We start from the raw sequence: 21,920 nt of genomic DNA on the forward strand, positions 1-21,920 counted from the left end.
TAAAAGTTCCACCAGAAAAGTCCTAGAAGTGATCAACACTTTTAGTACAGTGGCAGGTTATAAAATCAATCTACAAAAATCAGTAGCCTTTTTTATACCAATAACAAGCAATTGGAGAAAGAGTACAAGGAAATGACCCCATTCATAAGTAATAAAAAAAAATATCTCGGAATAAACCTGACCAAAAACATCAAAGATCTCTCCAATGAAAATTTTAAATCTTTAAATAAAGAGATTGAGGAAGACACTAGGAGATGGAAGGACCTCCCATGCTCATGGATTGGAAGAATTAATATTGTGAAAATGACCATCCTAGTAAAAGCAATATATAGATTCAGTGCAATCCCAGTCAAAATCCCCATGACATTCTTCATAGAATTAGAAAAAAAATCCTTAAATTCCTTTGGAAGCAAAAAAGGCCCCGGATAGCCAAAGGAACTATGAGCACAAAGAGCAACGCTGTGGGGAATTACTATACCAGGTCTCCAAGTATACTACAGAGCTAAAGTCATAAAAGCAGCATGGCACTGGCACAAAAACAGACACACAAATCAATGGAACGTCATTGAAGATCCAAACCTGAGTACATGCAAGTTCAGCTACCTGATATTTGACAAAGGAGCCAAGAACATACAATGGAGGAAAGACAGCATCTTCAACAAATGGTGCTGGCAAAACTGCATCTCCACCTGCGGAAGAATGAAACTAGATCCTTATCTTTCACCTTGCACAAAAGTCAACTCCAAATGGATCAAAGACCTCCATGTGAAACTGGAAACTCTGAAACTACTAGAAGAAAACATTGGCAGTAGCCTACAAGATATAGGTGTTGGAAAGGACTTTCTAACTCAGATACCCATTGCTCAGGAATTAAGGTCAACAGTCAACAAGTGGGAGCTCATTAAATTAAAAAGCTTCTGTACAGCAAAAGAAACAGCTATGAAAGTAAAGAGAAAACCCAGAGAGTGGGAAAAAAATAATCCATGACACATCTGACAGAGGTTTAACATCTAGAATATATAAAGAACTCAAAAAAACAAAGAACCAAGAAAACAAATGACCCAATTAAAAGATGGACTAAAGATCTAAACAGAGAGTTCTCAAAGGGAGAAATAAAGATGGCTAAGAAACATCTTAAAAAGTGTTCAACATCATTAGTAATTAGGGAAATACAAATTAAAATTATCTTAAGATTTCACCTTATCCCAGTCAGAATGGCTAGGATCAAGAAAACAAATGATACCAAATGCTGGTGAGGATGTGGAGAAAGGGGAATGCTTATCCACTGCTGGTGGGATTGCAAACCCGTGCAACCCCTATGGAAAACACTGTGGAGAACTCTTTAAAAACTAATAATGAACCTACCATGTGACCCGGTTATACCACTCCTTGGCATATACCTAAAGAACTCTTGCTATTGCAGAGATACTTGTACATCCATGTTTGTTGCTACTCTTTTCACAATAGCTAAGAGATGGAAGCAACCTAAGTGTCCCTCAGCTGATGGTGTGGTTAACAAAAATTGGTACATTTACACAATGAAGTTCCATTCAGTAGCAAAGAAAGATGAAATAATGAAACTTGCAGGTAAATGGATGGATCTAGAAACTGTTATACTAAGTGAAGTAACAGAGACTCAGAAAAACAAAAGACATACATGCTCCCTCATTTGTGGATCCTAGCACCAAATCCCTATAAATGAGTGCAAATCCTGATGTGACTGCAGAAACCGGGAGAATGGAAGGGAACCAGTGAGGTTAGGGAAAGAAGGAACCTGAGAGAGAGAATAGTAGGAGACAGGCATTACTAAGAGGGAAATGTGTAAAAAGGGGATAAAGCGGAGGGGGAGAAGGAGGGCTATACAAGGAACTATGGGAACAAAGGGGAAGAAGGAGCTCAAGAGAGGTGGGAGCATAGCAGACAGAAATTATCAAGGGAGAAATGGGGAAAATGGGGACACTTTAAATGGAGAGGGCCAGGAGGGAGGATAAGACAGGGAGAGAAAGAGGAGAGACAAATAGTGCCTAGCTTGTATTAAAAAACCAGAGGGACTAGTATTAGTCAAAAAACCTACTGAAAAATTACACATGCAGTATCTCTACATTAGTCCGTGAGCATAGCTGAAGACTACATAAGAAGAAAGTGTCAGACAGGAGAAACCTTCCTTTGAGTTGTTGGCCAGGGTCGTCCAAGAGACTCCCTGAATTTACACATCCATTAATTGCCTCCCAGAACTTGAAGGTTAGACTGTATTGCTGAAGACAGGATACACTTTGGACAAAGGATTTGGAGCAGTGGAGCTGGAACTGACCTGGAAGCCACCTCCCCTGAAAGCTAGCTCTCATAGCTTTGGAGAGCACCAAGCAAGCTGGTAAGGGAGAACATCAATCACTGGTACCATTCTAGTTTCAAGGCCTAAAAACGACATCACTGACCAGTAGTACATCAAATGACATTGGTGCAGTACTGGCACTTTTATCTTGGGGGTAATCAACAGCTACCTAATTGTACTTAAAGCCCACTCAGTGGGAGGAAACTCATGTCTGGTACTGTAAACTTAGCCAAATACACATAGCTGGAGAGGTCATAGATCTTAGAGAAAACCCCATGGCTGTCACATCCTAGACAAATGTAATTTCTTACTAAGTGCAAAATATGCATCCTTAACTTTACAGACAAGTATCTCAGTCACCACCCATCAAAGTAGCTTCTTTTCAACAGACAGAGATTATTGCAGAGTTATACCACTGGTCACACTCTGTGAATTGCCCAAGCCTAAGTGGCACATTTAGGATATAACCTCTACACCTAAGACTCTCGGAACATAGAACAAGGGATGAAGAAAACATGAATGCACCTTTCAATTCTCATCAGTGAAACTCCCTTGTACAACAGGGTCAGGAACACAAAAGTCCACAAATTGCCAAAAAGCAGAGAATAAGGATCAACAGAGTGTGTGTCCTTGGACAAGACTCCTATATTGAGGCGCCCCCCCCCCCCCCCGCCCTGGGCTCAGGGACCATTGTGGACAAGGGGCGGGAAAAATTGTAAGAGCCAGGATGAGTTGCATGACCATATGGAAATAATCCTACAGGTGCCTCAGACCATTCTCATACAAACTTACAGCAGTGGTGTCAGCATGCACAAGACCTATGCAAACTTAGGCCAAGCAAAACCCAGCATAGAACTGTGGAAATGAACTGCAAGTCCCAGTCTTAGTTGAAGAATTATTGGCAGCTGATTAATGCTGGGTGAGGAAGAGCTGATCTTGAAGGGAGAGACTCTAGATAGGCTGACCAGACCTCAGTGGATGAACTTGCACTGAGGGACATATCAGGACACTAACTTTATACAGTAGGCCTTAATACGAATGATAGCGTGTATGAGCTCCGGGGAGGGGGGCGGGTTATGGGAGGTCAGCAAAGAGGAAGAGGATATAAATGATTTATGTATGAAATACACAAAAATTCAATAAAACATTTAAAAAACGCAATATGGCATCGTACAGTGTTCTACACCTTTAACAAGAATACATAACACGTACTTCAGTCTCTGCATGTGCAGGTCTTCAGTATCCCTTTTAAACCGCATCGTGCTGTGTTTCCTCAGGTGCTAACCCCCCTTACTGATGGGGGTGTGAAATGTTTCCAGTTTCTTTTGCATGTGCTTGCCTACTTCAATGAAAACTTTTGCATACAGCTTTACAGATCTAATTGCCCAGTTAAGGAATATACCTTTTTTTTTAAACTTATTTTTTAAAAATTTAATTCATTCTTTTTTTATGTGTGTGAATGTATTGTCTGCATGTATGTAAGTGCATGTATGTTATGCAATGCCCATGGAGGTCAGAAGAGGGCATTAGATTCCTCTGGAACTAGAGTTACTGATGATTGTTAGCTGCCATGTGGGTGCTGGCAATCGAACCTGGGTCCTCTGCAAGAGCAGCCAGTGCTCTTAACCACTGAGCCATCTCTCCAGTCCCCGGCTAGGTTTTATCAGTAATGCCAAATCATCTTTTACAATATATGTGCCAATTAACATTTCATCTGCTGTGTGGTTTGTTTTTTCTTCTTTCTTACTAGCACTTAATATTATCACTTGTTGATTTTTATAAAATCTTAGTTAAAAAGTGAAATCATTATTTACATTTTCATTCTGTGGCTGGGAGTGGTGGCTCATGCCTTTGATTTCTGTGAGTTCAAGGTCAACCTTGTCTACATCGTGAGTGCCAGGTTAGCTGGTCTACTAGGGAGACCCTGTCTCAAAACAAAACTAAACAAAAAATAATTTTTTATTTTGCTAATGAATGAAGTTGAACATCTTTTAATATTCACAATTTATTTTCTTGTTGATTATTCATGGCATTTGTCACTTTTTAAATTTTCAAAATTTGATGTAGGAATCCTTTCCTGGATGTCTGTAGTTAATAATTGCTGCTTATTTAGAGTTTATTCTGTGTCAGGTACTTTTAATCACTTTAAATAAAGAAGACACTTTTCAGTATTTCAAGAACTCCATATGATGGTCATTAGGCTATAAGAGGTTAAATGATTTGCTGAAGTAGCCAGGAAGTACAGAACAGGGATTCAAGCTGGTTATGATTCGTGCACTGAAGTCTCATGCTGAGCTGTTGGATGCTGAGGATAGTAATTGTTGAGTTGCTTTCATGTACTGATTTATCTTATAGATGAAACCAAAACATTTCAGTGATCTTCAAAACGACTGTTAAAAAACAAAAGAACAACAAAAAACAAAAGAGAAAACCCAAAGCATTTGCTCTAAATTTTATTTAAAGTTATGCTTTTATGCCTATACTAAACCTTCTTAACCAGTTTACCATGTTTCTTTTCTTCATCTGGTATATTTAAAAAGGAAGGAAACCATGCAAAGGAAAACCAAAGGTGTGAGAGGAGAAGTCAACTCTTTGGCTTAAATAGTCACTAGAATTATTAATGCAGTGTCTTTAGAAGCTGCCTAAGAATTAAGGACTGATTTAGGACACATGGGCTGACTGTGGGATTGTGCTGCAATCCTATGGAGAGTTGGAGAGTGAAATCCAAGGGTGGCCTGCTGAATATGTGCAGTGCCAGCTAACTCTTGTCCAAATGTTGTTCTGGGCATTGCATTTGCTGTCAGTTACTGATGCTTATAGAAAGTGACACTCTCTTTCATCTGAAAATAAAACTGTGGCCCTTAAGAAATGTTGACAAACAGGTCAGCAAGATGTCTCAACAGGAAAAGGTACCTGGCCAAGCCTGACTACTTGACTTTGATCCCTGCCAACTCCTGCAGGTTGTCCTCTAACTTCCATGTGTGTGCCATGGCACCTATGTCACGGCATGCATGCAGGCACAGTATACCCACATGTTATACACACACAGTAGTGAGTTAAAATTTTAAAAAGCAGTTAGGCAAATGCTTTGCCTTCTTCTTCCTCTCCCTCATTGTGGTGGCTGCCATTTGTGTTTCTAGAAAACTGTCTGCACGAGTTGTCAAGGCACATTTCAGCCAAGTTCAGGTGAAATGATAGTTAATTCTTAAATCTGAATAAATTGTTTCAATGAGGCCTTAATTTAAAATAACTCAAGTGCTCATCTTGTTTTCTTTCTTAGGGGTTCATTATCTGTATTCTTATTTATTTAGAAAAGCTGAAAAATTCCAAAAGTAGGGTCTTTACAACCCTGTAACTGATAAAAACCTTTTAGTCCTCAGTATCAGACCCCTTGCTAATTGTTAGGGAATACTGATGATTAAGATACGGCTTTCCATTGAGGGTCTTAATAGTCGAATGAAGACAGTCTGTGTATATAAACATCAGTACAGTACAGTGATCAGCAGTGGGCAAGAGTGAAGGTTATAGAAAAGAGCTAGAGGTAAACTGGGGTTTTAGGGAAGGAGATTGCTTGAAGACCCTTTAAAGGATGAATAACTTTTTAGATGTTCAGAGGTAGGGAGAAGTTGATAAATGTTGATAAGTGAAGAAAGCTTTCTGGAATTGTCACTAATTTGCTTTTACTAAAGGACCCCCATCCCCCATTCCCTCTCTCCTAGTAAAATTTATGTATGTAAGTCTGGTACTTGAAGATTTAGTCCTGATGTTTGTGACTCTTTACCTTCTGAAAGCACAGTCTTTACACAGTGCTCTATAAGCCATTCTGGCCATTGAGCTGTGAGGCCAGCATTACTGTTTTGGTCTGTGATCATCACTTCACTCTAGCTTGTATTCACACTTGTGGGGCATTATCGCCAAAGCCTTATCCCTTCAAATAGGACTCCTGTTTAGACATACTTTCGTTACTTTATGGTCTACTTTGCCTGCATGAACCAAAAGCTGATTTCTCTTTCAAATTTATTACATGTGAAGTAAATTTACGTGGTATATATTTTGAACTATATATTTTTTGAAGGCTTCAAATTCTTTCTATGTGGCATCTACTACATGATGTCATATTGTGGTGATGCTTAAGACAACATGACCCTTATAATCTATTTTAAGCCAAGAGTGGACCTGAACTGCTGAGAACCTATTCCTTCAGAATTCTTTGGAAATTGTGCTTTCCAGCAAGGGCTTTGCTCATTCTTTATTCAAACAGTATCTTCAGCATGAATTGGGGAAGTAAAAGTCCAACCCCTATCTTAATAGAGAAGAATTTAGTCCTTTCTTTTCCTTACTGACCTAGGACACACACACAACCACATACAAATGTTATCAATCTAATCCCAGCTATTGTTTGCAACACAAATGGGATAATCTTCATATCTTCATTGTTTCCAACGGATATCCTGGCTGTAGACCTTTTTGAATATTTATAACATCCACACACACCATATATTGTTTGGGTCAAAGGCAAGAAAGGGTCATGAGGAGTTAAAGCATATACTTTAGATTATAAGAGGAGCTTAAGGCTTGGTAGGCTTGTTTACCTTACAAGCAAACTGAAATTCACTTTTTGGTTTTAAGGTAAAAAAGAAGTAATTTATCTGTAGAGTATGTCCGTACTGTAAAAGTCATCCAACACCCCTCAATGCTCCTCTTTGCTTTGAGTTTTCCCTTATCTTTCTTCCGCTTTATTCTATTGTCAGAAGAGCCTGTATTTTACTGAAATCTGACAGTCTATAAACATCTACCATTAGGAGAAAACTGAGCCAGTTTATCTTCCATCTGCTATAAAAATAGTGTGATTTTATGGTTTAAAAAGAGAAATAGCTGGGCATGGTGGTGCACACCTTCAATTGTAGCATTCTGAACCTGGTCTACATAGTGAATTCCAAGCCAGCTGGGGCCGCAGGGAGACTGTGTCTCAAAACAAAAACAAACAAACAAAAACACAATGAATGAATGAATGAATTAATAAAAATAAATTGGGAAATAAGAAAAATTATATATTAGTCACAATCTCATTCTCAGAACTCTGTTGACAATCTAAAACCTGCTATTTAAAAATCTCCAAATTATGCAAATGCTGTGCATTCCCTTAGTACAACAGGCATTGGCTGTGGAGATATTGCGGTAGACACTGGAAATAGTGGACTGTGTACTCCGCAGCTGGAAGAGTACACATGCTCAGCTCTTGGGGTGGAAGTTGGCACTGATGAGAGCAGAGGGGCCCAGTTCGGCAGTGAGTGCAGCTGTACAGACCCTGGAGGCTCTGGGGCTGCCTTCCCCTGCTGTAGCTGTTTCCCATGTCTAATAAGAGGACTGCCACTCTGAAGTTTGTCACTGGACTTCATTGGCTCTCTGGATCATCATAGACTCCGAAACTGTGATAGTACAAATAACTAAGCAAAAGCCCTGAAAAATAAAAAAGTAGAATGTTCTGTGGGAATAGGATAGCGTGATACTGCCTTCTATGGGAGTAGTAGAGTGGGTATTGACTTCTAATTTTTTCAGTTAATTGTTGACTGATTTAAATTCATTTTAATATTTGGCTGTATTTTTTGTTATTTTAAAACTATGATGATAAAATTTTATGTCAATATCGTATTCCTTAAAGCTGCTCTACATTGAGAATAAGTTCACCTCAAGTCCCTGTGACTGGTTTTCACTATATTAAGATTTCTAATATGTTAGAAGTTTGTTACAACAATCTACTTAAAAACATACTACAGGCTGGGCTTGGTGGTGCATGCCTTTAATCCAAATGTTGGGGAGGCAGAGATAGGCAGATGTCTGTGAAATCGAGGCCAGCCAGCCACAGCTCTATGGTGGTAAAATAAAACAACAAACAAAATATTACAGAAAGCAAGACTAGGGGGAGAGAGACCCAGTTTTTTGTTAGCACATTTTTTTTTTCTTTCTAAACTTATAAACTGTTACATTTGGTTTTGAAAGCTCTTTTCAGGAAATGAGATGTATTTTATAATCCTCAAACATTAAGAATGATAATCATCAATGTGATTCAATGTATTTGTAATCAGGGTAGCCTAGAGAGACACCTTGAATCAGTTTTTCTTTTTATGACTTGCTTCTGAGCAATAGAAAGATCAACAGTTTCTGAAGTAACTAGCATAGGACTATTCAGTATTATTTTTTAGTTTGTCCTCTTTGTTTTGTTGTTGGTGCTGTTTTGTGGTATTGGGAATTAAACCTCTGGCCTCATATAGGATAGGGAAGCACTTTATTACTGAGATGTATCCCCACCTTCTTTTTACTTTTGATTTTGAAACAGGGTCTCACTAAATTGCTGGCCTTGAACTCATTCTATAGCTCAGGCTGACCTTGAACTTGTGACCTTTCTGCTCCAGTTTTCTGAGTTGCTCAGGCCTGAACCAATATGACAAGTTATTTTTGAAGTGAAAATAGCTTTTAAAAATGTTGATACTATAAAAATTTATCATAAGCTTTTGTGTTATGGGCTCTCTATGTATAACTTGTTAAAGTGTGATAGAGGAGTGGGAAGAAGCCAGGTCTCCAGCTACTGTTGTATTTGAATATACAGTGGCTTTTGTAGTTATTATTTGCATAACATTTAAAAATATTTAAGCTTTTATTTATGGTGTGTGTGTAGACCAGGCCATCCTGGATCTCACAAAGATCTACCTGCCTCTGCCACCCCAGTGCTGAGATTAAGGCATGGGCCACCATGCCCATAGACACTCCTTAATTTTTCCTTCTCAACGGGTTCTTTTCTTTTCTGTTGTTTTCCTTTGGGGATCAACATTTTCCAATGAAATGACTGTTAGAAGCTGAGATCTTTTGTTCCTGTCTCCATTTTGTTCACCTGTCAGTGTGTATGATGCTTCCTGAAGGCCAAGCAGTGAGAGCAGTGTGTTGGTGAGGGTGCACAAAGACTAGGGAGACAAGTGCTTTGTGTTTTACTTAAGTCTTCTGGTTGTTGGGGGTAACTTGAGGAAGTCTCTATGTTACAGTATACAAAGCTCAAAAAGTCACATGAACTATAAAATTAGTCTGAGATTATTGTTGTTTTGGCTTGATTTGGAAACCATCTGGATCAGTTATCAATTGGTGTTAAAATCTGAGAGGTGGAGTAGTGTAGGTCTGTCTTCATTTCCTTCTGGCGTGGTGCAGAAGAAAAGAGTCCTTCTGGGACTCTTTGGATAGAGTAGATGTGAATTCCAGTGCTTGATTCTTTACTGTTCAGAGAGGGACCCTGGCTCTTGAATTCGCAGAGCTAGTTTCCTCCTCCATGAAGGATAGTTAGTAATAATTACTGTACTTCAGGATCGGGTGAGGATTCTATGAGGTAACAGATAAAATTCCTGGCCCTTTTCCTCTTTCAAATCAGAAAAATTTACCTGTTTAAAAAAATTTCACCTCTTTTTTCTTATGTTACAGTTATTAAATTAATGTTAAGTCTTGGTAAAGGCAGAGTGATGTTTTCATCTGTAGGAGGCAGCATATTTTTCTAATATTTAGTAAGATATAAAACTTATTTAAGGACTGGAGAGATGGCTCAGTCGTTAAGAGCACTGGCTGTTCTTACAGAGGACTCAGGTTTGATTCCCAGCACCCACATGGCTAACAGCCATCCATAACTCCAGTTCCAGGGGATCTGACACCCTCTTCTGGCCTCCATGGTCATTGCATGACTCAGGTGCACTTACATGCAGGCAATACACTCATATGTATGAAGTAAAAATACTAAAAATACTAAATAAAATAAATAAAAATATTTATTTTATTTAGTATTTTTATTTCATCTATACGAGTGTATTGCCTGCATGTGTGTGTGAACACCAGTGTCGTGCAATGCCCAAGGAGATCAGAAGAGGGCATTGGAGTCCCCAAACTGGAGTTAGGACAGTTAGTTGCCATGTGAGTGCTGGGAACTGAACCTGGGTCCTCTGTAAAAACAGCCAATGCTTTCAATTGCTGAGCCAACTCTCCAGCCCCTAAATAAAATATTTTTAAAATTTTTATTTAAGCTGGGCATGGTGGCTCACATGTGGAATCCCAGCACTTCAGAAGTAAAGGTAGGAGGGTCAGGAGTTTAAGGTCGTCTTTGACTTGATAGTGAATTTGTGGCTAGCCTAGTTTATATGAGACAGTGTCTCCAAAAAAAAAAAAAAAAAAAAAAAAAAAACAAAAACAAACCCCAAAACCCCACTACCACCAACCCTCCCTCCCAGTCATTCTCAAGTTCCTATTCCTTAAGAAAAAATGTGAACTGCTGAGGTGGTTTGAAGAAGGCCTAGTCCTGTGCTTTCTCCCACATAAAAATGCAGAAGGAAGTTTCTGTGCTGAAGACCCGAAGAAGCTTGTTGGGCTACCGAGAGCTGAACAGACGTAGCAGTTACTAGTCATTTCTTTCTTCTACTTCACTAGGTGAATTTTATTTTTGAAAATGTCAGCTTTACTTATGCGCAGTAAGTACTGGGCTCGAGGTCTCTATAAATGTTATTGCTATTAGTATTAGTTCAATTGAGTTTTCAGTTTTTAGTCCCTAAAATAGAATGTTTTAGGGCTGTGACTAAAACAAAGACCAGATTTTCATCTTTGTTGTCTAGAGTTTTTACATTTGTTGTTTTATTTCTTTTTTGGCTTTATTTAGTCAAGAGCCGGCATTCCATGTCAGATAATAAAGCAAATTATATCTTTTACACCTGTGTGATTTTCACTAGAAAAGCATAACAGAAATTACCACTAGTCTTTTTTTTTTTTTTTTTTTTTTTAAATTCTCATGCCTGTCCCCTTTTCTCTTTCAGAAATTCTGTCTAGATTTCTCCGATTAAATCTTTGGCTTGCTTATTAGGGCACTAGGTGTGGATGAGGTCCAGCAGGACTGAGGCATTTCATTGTGGGGGGAAGTTGTGCAGTACAGTGCTTCCAGGAGTGTGGCCTGCCTTAGCAGCAGCCGTGGATGAGCACAGAGAGTGAGTGAGCATGGAGACACTTGCAGGAATTTGGCAGAATAATTACTTCTATTGAACTTTGCAAACTTTGAGTTTGGATTTTGCATGTCTTTCCAAATCTGTTCTTAAAAATGATTTTATTTTTAAAATTTTCTTATTTTAAGTTTTAACAAATTTTTTTTTTTTGGTCTTTTTGAGACAGCTGACCTGGAACTCGCTATGTAGACCAGGCTGGCCTTGAACTCACAAAGATCTGCCTGCCTCTCCCTCCAGAGTTCTGGGATTAAAGGCATATGCCACCACATCCTGCTAAAAAATTTATTTTTTAAAGTTACTTTATGACAGTTAAAATTAGCAAGCAGAACTGGTTGGTCTTCTCGGTTGATCTGCTTTAGCCTGCACTTTACACAGCTAGCACTTCAGTTTGGGTGGTAAAAAGATCTGAATTGTCATTTGATTCAGTCTTGTTCTTTGAAGTCAAGATCCCTATATACTACAAAATTTCCAAAGGCTAAATAAAGCGATATTTAGGTTGGCTTGGCCATTTTAATTTTGTTGGTTACAGACACTGTTTAGTTTTAGGGTTCTTTCCGTGTGTGTGCATGTGTGTAGGGAGGGTGGCACATGTGTCACAGCATGAGTGTAGAGATCAGACAACTTTCTGGAGTTGATTTTTTTCTTCCACCTTGATTTAGGTTCAAGGATTCAAACTCAGATTGCCAGGCTTGTGCAGCAAGCCTCTTTTTAACCCACTGTGCTATCTTGCTAGCCCAGTTTTAGGGATTTACAAAACTGTATTTGTTATCTAGATCATTTCTGGAAGATTCACTTTAAAAACTTTTCTTAGTCTTTCTGCCCTTTTCCCCATCCTTCCACAGGGTCTTATTTTGTAGCCCAGGCTGGCTTCCTACTCAGAGTCCTCATGCCCATGCCTCCATGCCTGACCACTCATTTTTCCTTTTCATTGTTTATTAGGTGGGGAGATAGAATGAAAGCTGCTTTTAAAGAAAAATGATAAGGCTTAATGATTGCTTTGACAGAGTTGAAGGAAAGGGGTGAATTCAGAGAGAAAACTAAGCTTTCTGGTGTCCATTTTATTGGGAATAAGAGGTGAGTTGGTTTTAGAAAAATACCACAGGACCATCTTATAGTGGTTCTACTGAATATGTCACCATCAGCTCTGAGACCAGTAATTGTGATAATTAGAGTTTAAGAAAATAGGTAAGGCAGTTAACAGAGAATCATATGGACAAAAGAGCTTTAATATGTTTCTGAAGTTAGAAAGGAAGATGATAGGAAAAATAACTGAAAAGGAGTAGTTCATTAGAAGCACAAGGACCATCTCATGAAAGGAGAGAAGGGGAAGACTCTCATTCAGAGTTAGATTCAGGGCTCTGCAGCTCATGATCTCAAAAATGTATCGAAGGAAATCATTGTAGTCCTGGAAGAAATAGTAAGTAGAAGTAATAGCAGGAATTGGGGGAAGGCGGGAATTAAAAATTCTTGATGATATGCTCTTGGTCTGGTAAAGGAGACAGGTATATAAAAATATCAGCTTCATCGTGATGATTTCTTCTGGCTACTTTGAAAATTATTTTTAATTTTCTGACATAAAGTTTGCTCCTTCTGTCTCTGGTGCTCCCCGCACCCTTTCCACTTCTCCTGGCCCCCAAGACTCCAACTACACTTGCATTAGACTGTGTTTGCTGTTGTGTTATGAGTCACTGAGCCTTTGTTCATTTTTTTTTTTTTTTAAGACAGGGTCTCCCTGTATCCCCAGCTGGCTTGGAACTCACTGTATAGACCAGATTGACCTCATCTTGACTGACCTCATCTGCCTGCTTCTGCCTCCTAAGTGTAGGGATTACAGGCATGTGCCAACACAATCAGCCAATTATAGATTTAAAAGAACATTTTTATTAGTTCTTTGAGAATTTCATACAGTACATTTTGATCATATTCTTTCAACTTCATGTCACCCCATCCCCTTTCTAAAGTTCCTGAAGTCCAGTTTGTGTTCCCCAAATACTCGGGTGTAGGTCCATCCCCTGGCCCATGGTCAACCGACTAGAGGTCACAGTTGAAAAAGAACCCACCAGGCTTGACAGTTGATCTGGTAGGTACTGCAAGGGGACCCAACACTGCCTGGTGTCATGGTGGCCTAACACTGTCCTGCCTGCAGGCTTGGCACCTGATACTGTTGATGGACCTGCTACTGCTCAGCTCTGGATCCCTGGCACTGGACTCTTGACCAGCTAGGTTTGCATTCCCAAGTGTTTGACCCTATTTTCTGAGCACAAAGCCTTTGCAATCATGGCTTAACAGTTAAAGTGGTCCTGGTAGCCTCAGAACTGGTTCTGGTGGCTGGTGCCCAGGTTCCAGTCCCCCAGCACTCGACTTCCAAATAGTCTTGCTTATGACCAGTGCCTGCTTCATGAGCCCCAGACCCCAGCTTCTCAGTACAGCGTTGGTAATTGCTGCTCCACTGCTGAAGAAGAGGCAGAAGCCTCGACCTGCCCATTGGCAGTGTCTGTATGATTGGCATGCCTGAGCCTGCCCAGCAGAACTGAATAGCCACAGCCACAGACTGCCTTCAGATCCTTCCTGGTGATGTCATCTTCCTGTTGGTTCCTTCCAGTCAGCTAACAGGAGCCTGCATCTCAGTATTGCCTATCACTCTTGGTGCTCAGTTCCTGACTCTCTGGGCAGCAGCAGGTATCTCAGCTTGTACTTTGGCTTCTGAGTACAGTCCCAGTAGAAGCAGACACCTGAGTCTGTCCCAGCAGTGGGCACCAAAGAAACACCTTAAAGAGTTCCAGAGCAGCCAAGTGAGGAAGAAGAAAAGAGAGGATGAGAGAGATCAGAGAACTGGAAGAAGTCTGTTAGGAGCCAGTGAAGAACATGAAGGCTATGGTCACCAGAAAAGTTCCTGAGAGCTGTCAGGTCTGCAGAGCCAAATGCCTCAGACTCCAGCTGAGTGATGTACACTGTCAAGGGCCAGAAGTCTAGATACCCAAGGCCCCCATGGGAACTGTATTCATGTGGTTATGAAGGACTTGGGCAAAAACAGGCATGCTGTTGGCTGCCATAGGACAAAGGCTGCCTCTGGAGGCTTGACTAATGCAGGAGGCCTTCATGTTTGCCTGCACTCAGATTGCTGTGAAGCTTTGAAAGAGCAGACATGTAGGTAGAGGTGTCTTCCTGTGGCATCTCCCTGACTATTGTGGGTGCATGTGTGTATATTTGTAGTGCCTTTATGAGTGAGGCTGTGCTAGGCCTGGGTTAGGTGTTTTGTCCTTAGTTTTATTTATTTATTTTAAAGATATTTTTGTTGAGTTTTTGTGTATTTCATATAATAGACCTTAATCAAATTTAAACCCCCTCCTCTATCCATGCCCCCACACCCACTTCCCCACCGGATTCATGCATTCTGTTATACATATTAAGTCCTATCTGGTCAAACATTTGTACCCAGATGTCCCTTAGTGCAAGTTCATCCACTGGGGTCCAGCCAGTCTATTCAGAGCCACTCCCTTAAAGAGGATCTGCTCTCGCTCACCCCACAGTAACCAGTTGCCAGTAGTTCCTTGACTAGGGTTGGGGTCTGCTGCCCATTTCCACAGTTCTGTGATGGGTTTTTGTTAATTGAGTTGGCATGGGTCTTGTGCATGCTGTCACCATCATTGCAAATTCATGTGAACAATTTCCCAGAGGCCTGTAAGCCTCTGTTTCCTTATGTTCACGCACCAATCCTGGCTCTTAGAATCTTTCCACCATGGTCTCTGAGCTGTGCATAGGTTGGTTTTAACATAGGAGTCCTATCCAGGGACACACTCTCTGCAGTCTCTTACTCTCCCAAACTTGGCCAGTTGTGGTCTTCTGTGTGCATCACACTCTGTGGTGTGAGGAAGCTTTGCTGGTGAGAGTTGAGGGATGTATTAGTACTCTCTCTACCTGCTGTTCTTCTGTGTTCCATGAGCCTTAGGTATGAAGGTTCCACTGAAGATGTGTCACTTACGGCTGGGCATCTCTCAGCTACTTATTCTCTGTGTGTGACCAGCTGTGGAACTCTGTAGTAGTGTCCATGTGTTGGAAAAAGAAGCTTTGATGAGTGGTGTACAGTATACTTGTCAGGGTAGAAGATGGGGACAGCCTGTGGAGGGGTCTCACTAACTAAGCTGGAGAATTGAGCTGGTTTGCTCAGGAGGCAGTGGATGGGTCTGGACTAAGAGGGTTGTCCGGAGATCTGGAGTGGAAAGAGCAGGAGCAGGCCTGGGCCCAGGTCTAGAAGGGTAACTGAGCACTGAGTGCGGGAAGAAAGTGGTCAGGGTACAGGGGAATCAGGCCCTCCCCCGTATTGTTTTTCTTTCAAAACAAAACAAAACAAAAGCCAAAACTCCTCTCTTATGTTTTCTTGAGATGATCATGTTTTCCAAACTTCCTCTTGGTTATTGTAGTATTTGATGCTTATCATTTTATTCTATTTTCTTTTGCCATTGGTGTATTTTCCCTATTGGTGATGCTGAGTTGTAGGGACCTTTTCATGTAAGTGTGCATACACCTTGAGGTCTCTCATGAACCTCGCAGTCTCCTCCCTGTGCTCCCCACTGGTCTCCTTTGTCCCCAGACAGTCTCACTTGACAGTTTGTTCTAATCTGTGTGTGCATTGGTGTGTGCGTGTGTATACTGGCACATGTATGCCATGGTGTGAGTATGGAGGTCAGAGGACAACACTGGGTATTGGTCTTCATATTCTACCTTGCTAGAGGCAGGGTTTCCTGTTGTTTGCCACCGAGACTACCAGGCTAGCTGGCCTGCGAGGTTCCAGGTGTTTTCCTGTGTTTACTCCTGTAGGAGCACTGGGATTACAGATAATGCACTTAGCATGTTCTGCTTTTACATGGGTTCTGAGGATTCAGACTCATGTCCTTGTGCTTCCAAGGTGAGCATTTTACCCTTGGAGCATCTCCCCAGCCCGACAGTTATTTTTTTTCCCCCCACCAAACTGACTTGTTGGGCTGGAGAGATGTTAGGAGTGTGTACTCTTTTGGGAGGACCTGAGTTTCTTTCCTAGCACCCACATCTGTGGCTCATAATTGTCAGTAACTCCTGTTCCAAAGGAATCAACACTGTTTTCTGGACTCTGCTGGCACCTGCACTCACATGCACATACTAGCACCCAGGCACACATGGATACACATAATTAAAAATAAAGATTTAAAGCATGTACTGACTTTTGTGTTAGAGGGGGGTTTCCCCTGTTAGGCAGCATTTTAATCCTGATGTTCTCTTAAGTACTCTGCATAACAGCTGTTAAGTAGATTGAATGATCAGTTTGCCTAAACCACTTGTTCTTTCCAAACTAACTTGAGAGATCTATTTATTTTGACTCCACAGGTCTGTGGTAGGCTCTGGCATGACATAGTTATGGTTAAGGTGTCACCTGTTGTAGATACAGAGGGACTGAAGGTCTGTCTCCCAGGGCCAGTGTTTTCTGCAGGATAGGTTGCTGTTGGAGAAGAAGAGTCACATTTGGGGCTGTTGTCCTTGCCCCTGTACTGGAGTTTCTGTTTGAAACTGGCCCAGTCTTCCCTATCACCCTTCTCTTGTGTCCTGTTGACATGTCTGTGTTTTTCCTGTGGCAGTGGCAATACTTTCCTGTCCAGAGAGAAGGTTGCGATCAGTGCTCTAACAGTAAATTTCTAGATATTTGCCGTTGGGGAAGGAATAGAGGTTGTGCCAAGAGGGATGTGGTGTTGCATTCAGAGAAGTTGTCTAATGAAGTAATTGGAAAATTGCAGCAAGGAGAACATTGTGGATTCCTTTGCTGTTATCACGAGTAATCTGAAAAATAGAAAAGCAAAGGGAGCTGGGTACATAGCTCAGTAGGTAAAGTCCTTGTCATGTAGGCATGAGGACCTAGAGCTCAAACCTTCCTACATGTGCTCAGAGCACATGTCTATAACGCCAGCACCTGGGGGAGATAGGTGGATCCCTAGAGGGCTGTTTCAGTGAAGGAGGGTACGGGGTGGGAAGAAGAAAGGCTGTATCCACAGTGATCTGACGACTTCAGCTAGGCTGCATAGATTAAAGGTTCCAGCTCTTCTCAGTGATGCTGCAGGGGGCTAAGCTTTTACCACACAGGCCTTTGGGGAACATTTCAGAATCGACAATCAGAAGTAGACTTCTCTTAAGAAACACACTTAGAAAAGAAGTAAGGTCTTAGATAAAAGTAACCACTAAAAAGTGGTTAAATTGGAGACTAGGAGGGTATAAAGCAACATCACGTGACAAATCATGCACTTTCTTACTGCCTTTTTGTCAAATCCAGAACTTTTTAGAAAAATCGACTGAAAGAGAAACTCGCCAAGAATATGCTCTGGCTATGATTCAGTGCAAAGTCCTGAAGCAGCTGGAGAACTTGGAGCAGCAGAAGTATGATGATGAAGATATCAGCGAGGACATCAAATTTCTTTTGGAAAAACTTGGAGAGAGTGTCCAGGACCTTAGGTATGTTATCATTATTTTTACAATTGCTGTATCCTGGATCTGTTCAGATTTGCTTGACCATGAACTCCCAGGCTTAAAGGATCCCAAATCAGCCTCCTGAGTATCTGCGTCTATAGGGGCACATGGGTTTATATATCTGAAGCTAGAGCTTTTTATTAGAGATTTATAAGAAAACTTGAATTGGGAGCTGGAGAGATGACTCAGCAGTTAAGAGCACTGGCTGCTCTTCCAAGGGACCAGGGTTTGATTCCCAGCACTCACATGGCAGCTAGCAGCCATTTGTACCATCCGATTCTCTCTTCTGACCTCCTCTGGCATTGCAGCATCAGGTGCACTCACATACATGAAGTCAAAACAATCATCACATAAAATAAAAGTGCTAAATAAAATCTTTAAAAAGCATATGATAAAAAGAACATTTGACTTGGTTGTAAACTATGAAAATTGTATTTCCTAAAATATGCAATGTTGGCTGCAGAGGCATCATTCTTTACTGTCAACAGTTAGTTAGAGCAGTGTGCTGTCTTCTAATTTGAAGAAGTTCCCATCATTCTCTTGACATACTGCTACTGGGGTGATGAATACAGCTAACTTATCTCTGTTTTTGTTGTTAGGTTTAGGATATGAATGTTTACAATGCTAGTTTTCTTATATTAACTGATCCATATTAAGGTAAGAACTATTCCAGCAGGACCCTCTGGTCAACTTACTCAGTCCATCCTGCTTATATTGAGTTAGTCAACTTTAATTATTATAGTTCTTAAATTTTCACTTGAGAGTCCAAGCACATCTTGATATTGTCTGTTTAGTGGTTGTATTAGTTACTTATCTCATGGTTGTGATAAAATACCCTGACAAAAACAACTTAAAGGACAAAGAGTTTATTTTGGCTTAAGGTTCTACAGGGATACAGTGCATCATGGTATAGAAGGCATGGCAGCAGGCGGGGGAGGCATGGTGGCGGGAACAGGAGGCTGGCTGTCACATAGCATCTGCATCTGGAAGCAGAAAGTGAACAGGAAGTGGAGCCAGGCTATCAAACTTCAAGTCCTACCCCCAGTGATCTACTTCCTCCAGCAAGACTATACCTCCTAAAGGTTCCATAGTCTTCCCAAACAGCGCCACCAGCTGGGGACCAAGTGTTCAAACATGTAAGCCTGTGTGGGACATTTCACAGGCAAATCATAACACACCTCAATTAACCCAGATACAGTAATTCCCCCACCCCCAGTCATGCCCAAAGGCCTGTCTCCAAGGTGATTCTAGATTTCATCAAGTTGACAATTAAGAGTCATATCACAGCGACTAACCCCATTTAATATTTTAATATTGTAGATCTTTGTATAACCAAGTTACTGTACATATAGTTAATGCTTTTAGAATTATAATGCACTTCAATTTCTTACATAGACAGATTTTTTTTTTGCTTTTAATTCTGAAAGGGATTATGTCAACAAATAAATAACATCTATGTTATTGGTAGTCACATTATACAATATGCTGATATTCATGATTTTTGTCTTATATTATCAGGGAATATAATATAATATAGAATATTAGAGTAATCTATTTTAAGGGTCTTTGCTTTTACTTATTAATATTCCTGGTGATCACATGTTTTTCAGCTATCATGGTAGAAATCATCAGTTTTTTTCCTCTGGTACACATTTATGCATTTATTGGGGGTAAGGATTTTGACAGCAAGTAATCATTTTAATATTTCATGCCAGGCATTCTGTTTGGGCAAAGTTGCTCCTTAGTAGAGGATAGAAGTGCCTACTTAAATTGTTGGTTTTTTTCCTCTTATTTTACATAGGAATTTAATATTTCAAAAATGATATTTTTTGGTCACATACTCATTCTGTTTCATCCATTGCTCTCTAAGTGTCTCCTGATGAACACAAACCTAGTAGAGGGTCGTCTGTGTAATCAAATTATCGGTAAAGATTTTGATTACTTAATTTTGGAGTGCTCTCAGAGTCTTATAAACTGGGAATTCTTTAAAATTTTTATAGCTCATTTGATGAATACAGTTCAGAGCTTAAATCTGGAAGGTTGGAATGGAGTCCTGTACACAAGTCTGAGAAGTTTTGGCGAGAGAATGCTGTGAGATTGAACGAGAAGAACTACGAACTCTTGAAGTAAGTCTTGACTCCTCGTTGCACTGCTCCTTCCAGACCCTCATCAGCATTTGCTTTGGTTACTCTTTACATTTTAGGTGCTCTGTGCTTGTTTTTATTTTTTTAAGATTTACTTACTTTTTTATTTTATGTGTGTGAATGTTTTGCTGCATGTATGTAAGTGTACCACGGGTTGAGTATCTGTAAAGGGCATTGAATCCCCTGGAACTGGATTTACAGATGGTTGTTAACCACCATGGGGGTGCTGGGAACTGAACCTGGGTGCCCTGGAAGAACAGCCAGTGCTCTTAACCATTGAAACATTTCTCCAGCATTCCTTCCTGCCCTTTTTGGGGAGGGAAGAGAGCCTCAAACTCATGGAAGTCCTGCCTCAGCCTCCCAAGTGCTGGGATTTACAGGCATCTCTTACACTGCAGCCTCCCTTCCTTCCTCCCTCCTTCCTCTGTGGACCCTTCCTTACTAAATAGTGCTTTAAAGCCTGTGCTATGGCAATAAATAAATCGTAAGTTTGTAAGAGATATTTTCTACATGGAAATAGCCTATTGAGTCCTATTTATGCTATGAAGATACCTTTTTCTATTATCTTATAGAAGCTTTGCTCTTTAACCACTTTCCTACATCTAAATCCCCAGTCAATATGGAGTTGATGTTTGGGTGTGAAGTAGCAGTCAAGGATCACTTCCTAGGCTGGGGCTATGCCTCAGTGGATAAGAATGTCTGCTGCACAATTGTGAGGACCAGAACTGGGATCCCTAGCACCCACAGAATTCTAGTGTGGCTTTGCAGCACCTGGGTGCTGGTGGCCGTGTAGAGCCAGGAGGATCCCTGGGGCTTGATGACCGGCTAGCTCAGCTGAAGATGGTGAGGCCTGCGTTCAGTGAGAGACTGTTTCAAGGGAATGTGTCAGAGAGTGATGGAAGACACCAGTGTCCTCGTTTTCGCCTTTGCACATGCATAAGGGCACACATGTACATGTGCGCACACTCGCACTCACAGTTCCTCCCTCAAAGAAAACGTCATTTCCCTTTGGATTCTGCAGCTCAGTTCTTGTCATAATAAGGTGATTAAATGTGTGTATCTTCCTTGTGTAGTGAGGTTTTATTTATATCCCGTACAATTTATTGAAAATGTAAAATTCAGTGATCTTTTTGGTATATTCAGAGATATGCTGCACCTTCCACTGCGATTGAGTTTATAATGTTTCACTTCACGGAGACGCTGTACCTTTGGCTGTCTTCTGGCTCTGTACCTGTGTGTCTGACCCTAAGCAACTTCTCTTCTACTTTATGTTTTCATGAATTTTCCTCTTACAGAAATCTCCTATAAATGGAATCATATATTTTTTCTTTAAAAAAAATTCTTTTATGGGGCTGGATGATGGCTCAGTGGTGGTTAAGAACACTTCCTGTTCCTCCAGAGGACCTGGGCTCCATTCCCAGCACCCACATCGTGGCCAACAATTGTCTGTAACTCCAGTTCCAGGGGATTTGACACAGGTACACCTGCCTATGTGTAGGCAATACACTCATATACATAAAATAATAAAAAATTCTTTTATTAAATTGTTCTTTTGACAGTTTCCTACGCATACATAGAGCATTCCGATTGCTTTCACCCTCACCTGCTCTCATCTCCTGCCGCCCGTTTGCCTGCACGTCCTCCATACAAGTTCTTTTCCCACATTCATGTCTTTTGTGTCCTTTCTGACACTGGCTTCTAGGACCTACTGTAGGTGTTTATCTGTGTTGTAGAGCTTACCAGTTCTTCCTTCCTTCATGTGGATGACTAGTACTCCATTGTACAGATAGACCACTTTATTTATTTTTATTTCTTTAAAAACCACTTACTTAGAAGAAGCATTTCATTACATTAGCGTTGACATATTCAATAACAATTTTCTGAGCTAGGATCCATCTCTTTCAAAACTGGATGTACATTTTTAGGTTTACAGTAGGT

At 40.6% G+C, this 21,920-nt stretch overlaps 1 protein-coding gene across 4 annotated transcripts in view; it reads left to right on the forward strand.

Annotated features, from left to right (window-relative positions):
• The window catches only part of Atp6v1h (ATPase H+ transporting V1 subunit H), a 113,283-nt gene that overhangs the window by 48,926 nt on the left and 42,437 nt on the right, over positions 1-21,920 (forward strand). For all 4 annotated transcript variants that reach the window (XM_008844423.3, XM_008844421.2, XM_008844422.2 and 1 more), the window contains 2 exons: positions 17,645-17,823; positions 19,839-19,964. In XM_008844423.3, the coding sequence (XP_008842645.1) occupies positions 17,645-17,823; positions 19,839-19,964 (305 nt within the window). The remainder of the gene's footprint in view (positions 1-17,644; positions 17,824-19,838; positions 19,965-21,920) is intronic.

The sequence above is a fragment of the Nannospalax galili genome, unplaced genomic scaffold (genome assembly GCF_000622305.1).
Source record: "Nannospalax galili isolate Female #2095 unplaced genomic scaffold, S.galili_v1.0 scaffold40, whole genome shotgun sequence".
NCBI classification, from domain to species: Eukaryota; Metazoa; Chordata; class Mammalia; order Rodentia; family Spalacidae; genus Nannospalax; species Nannospalax galili.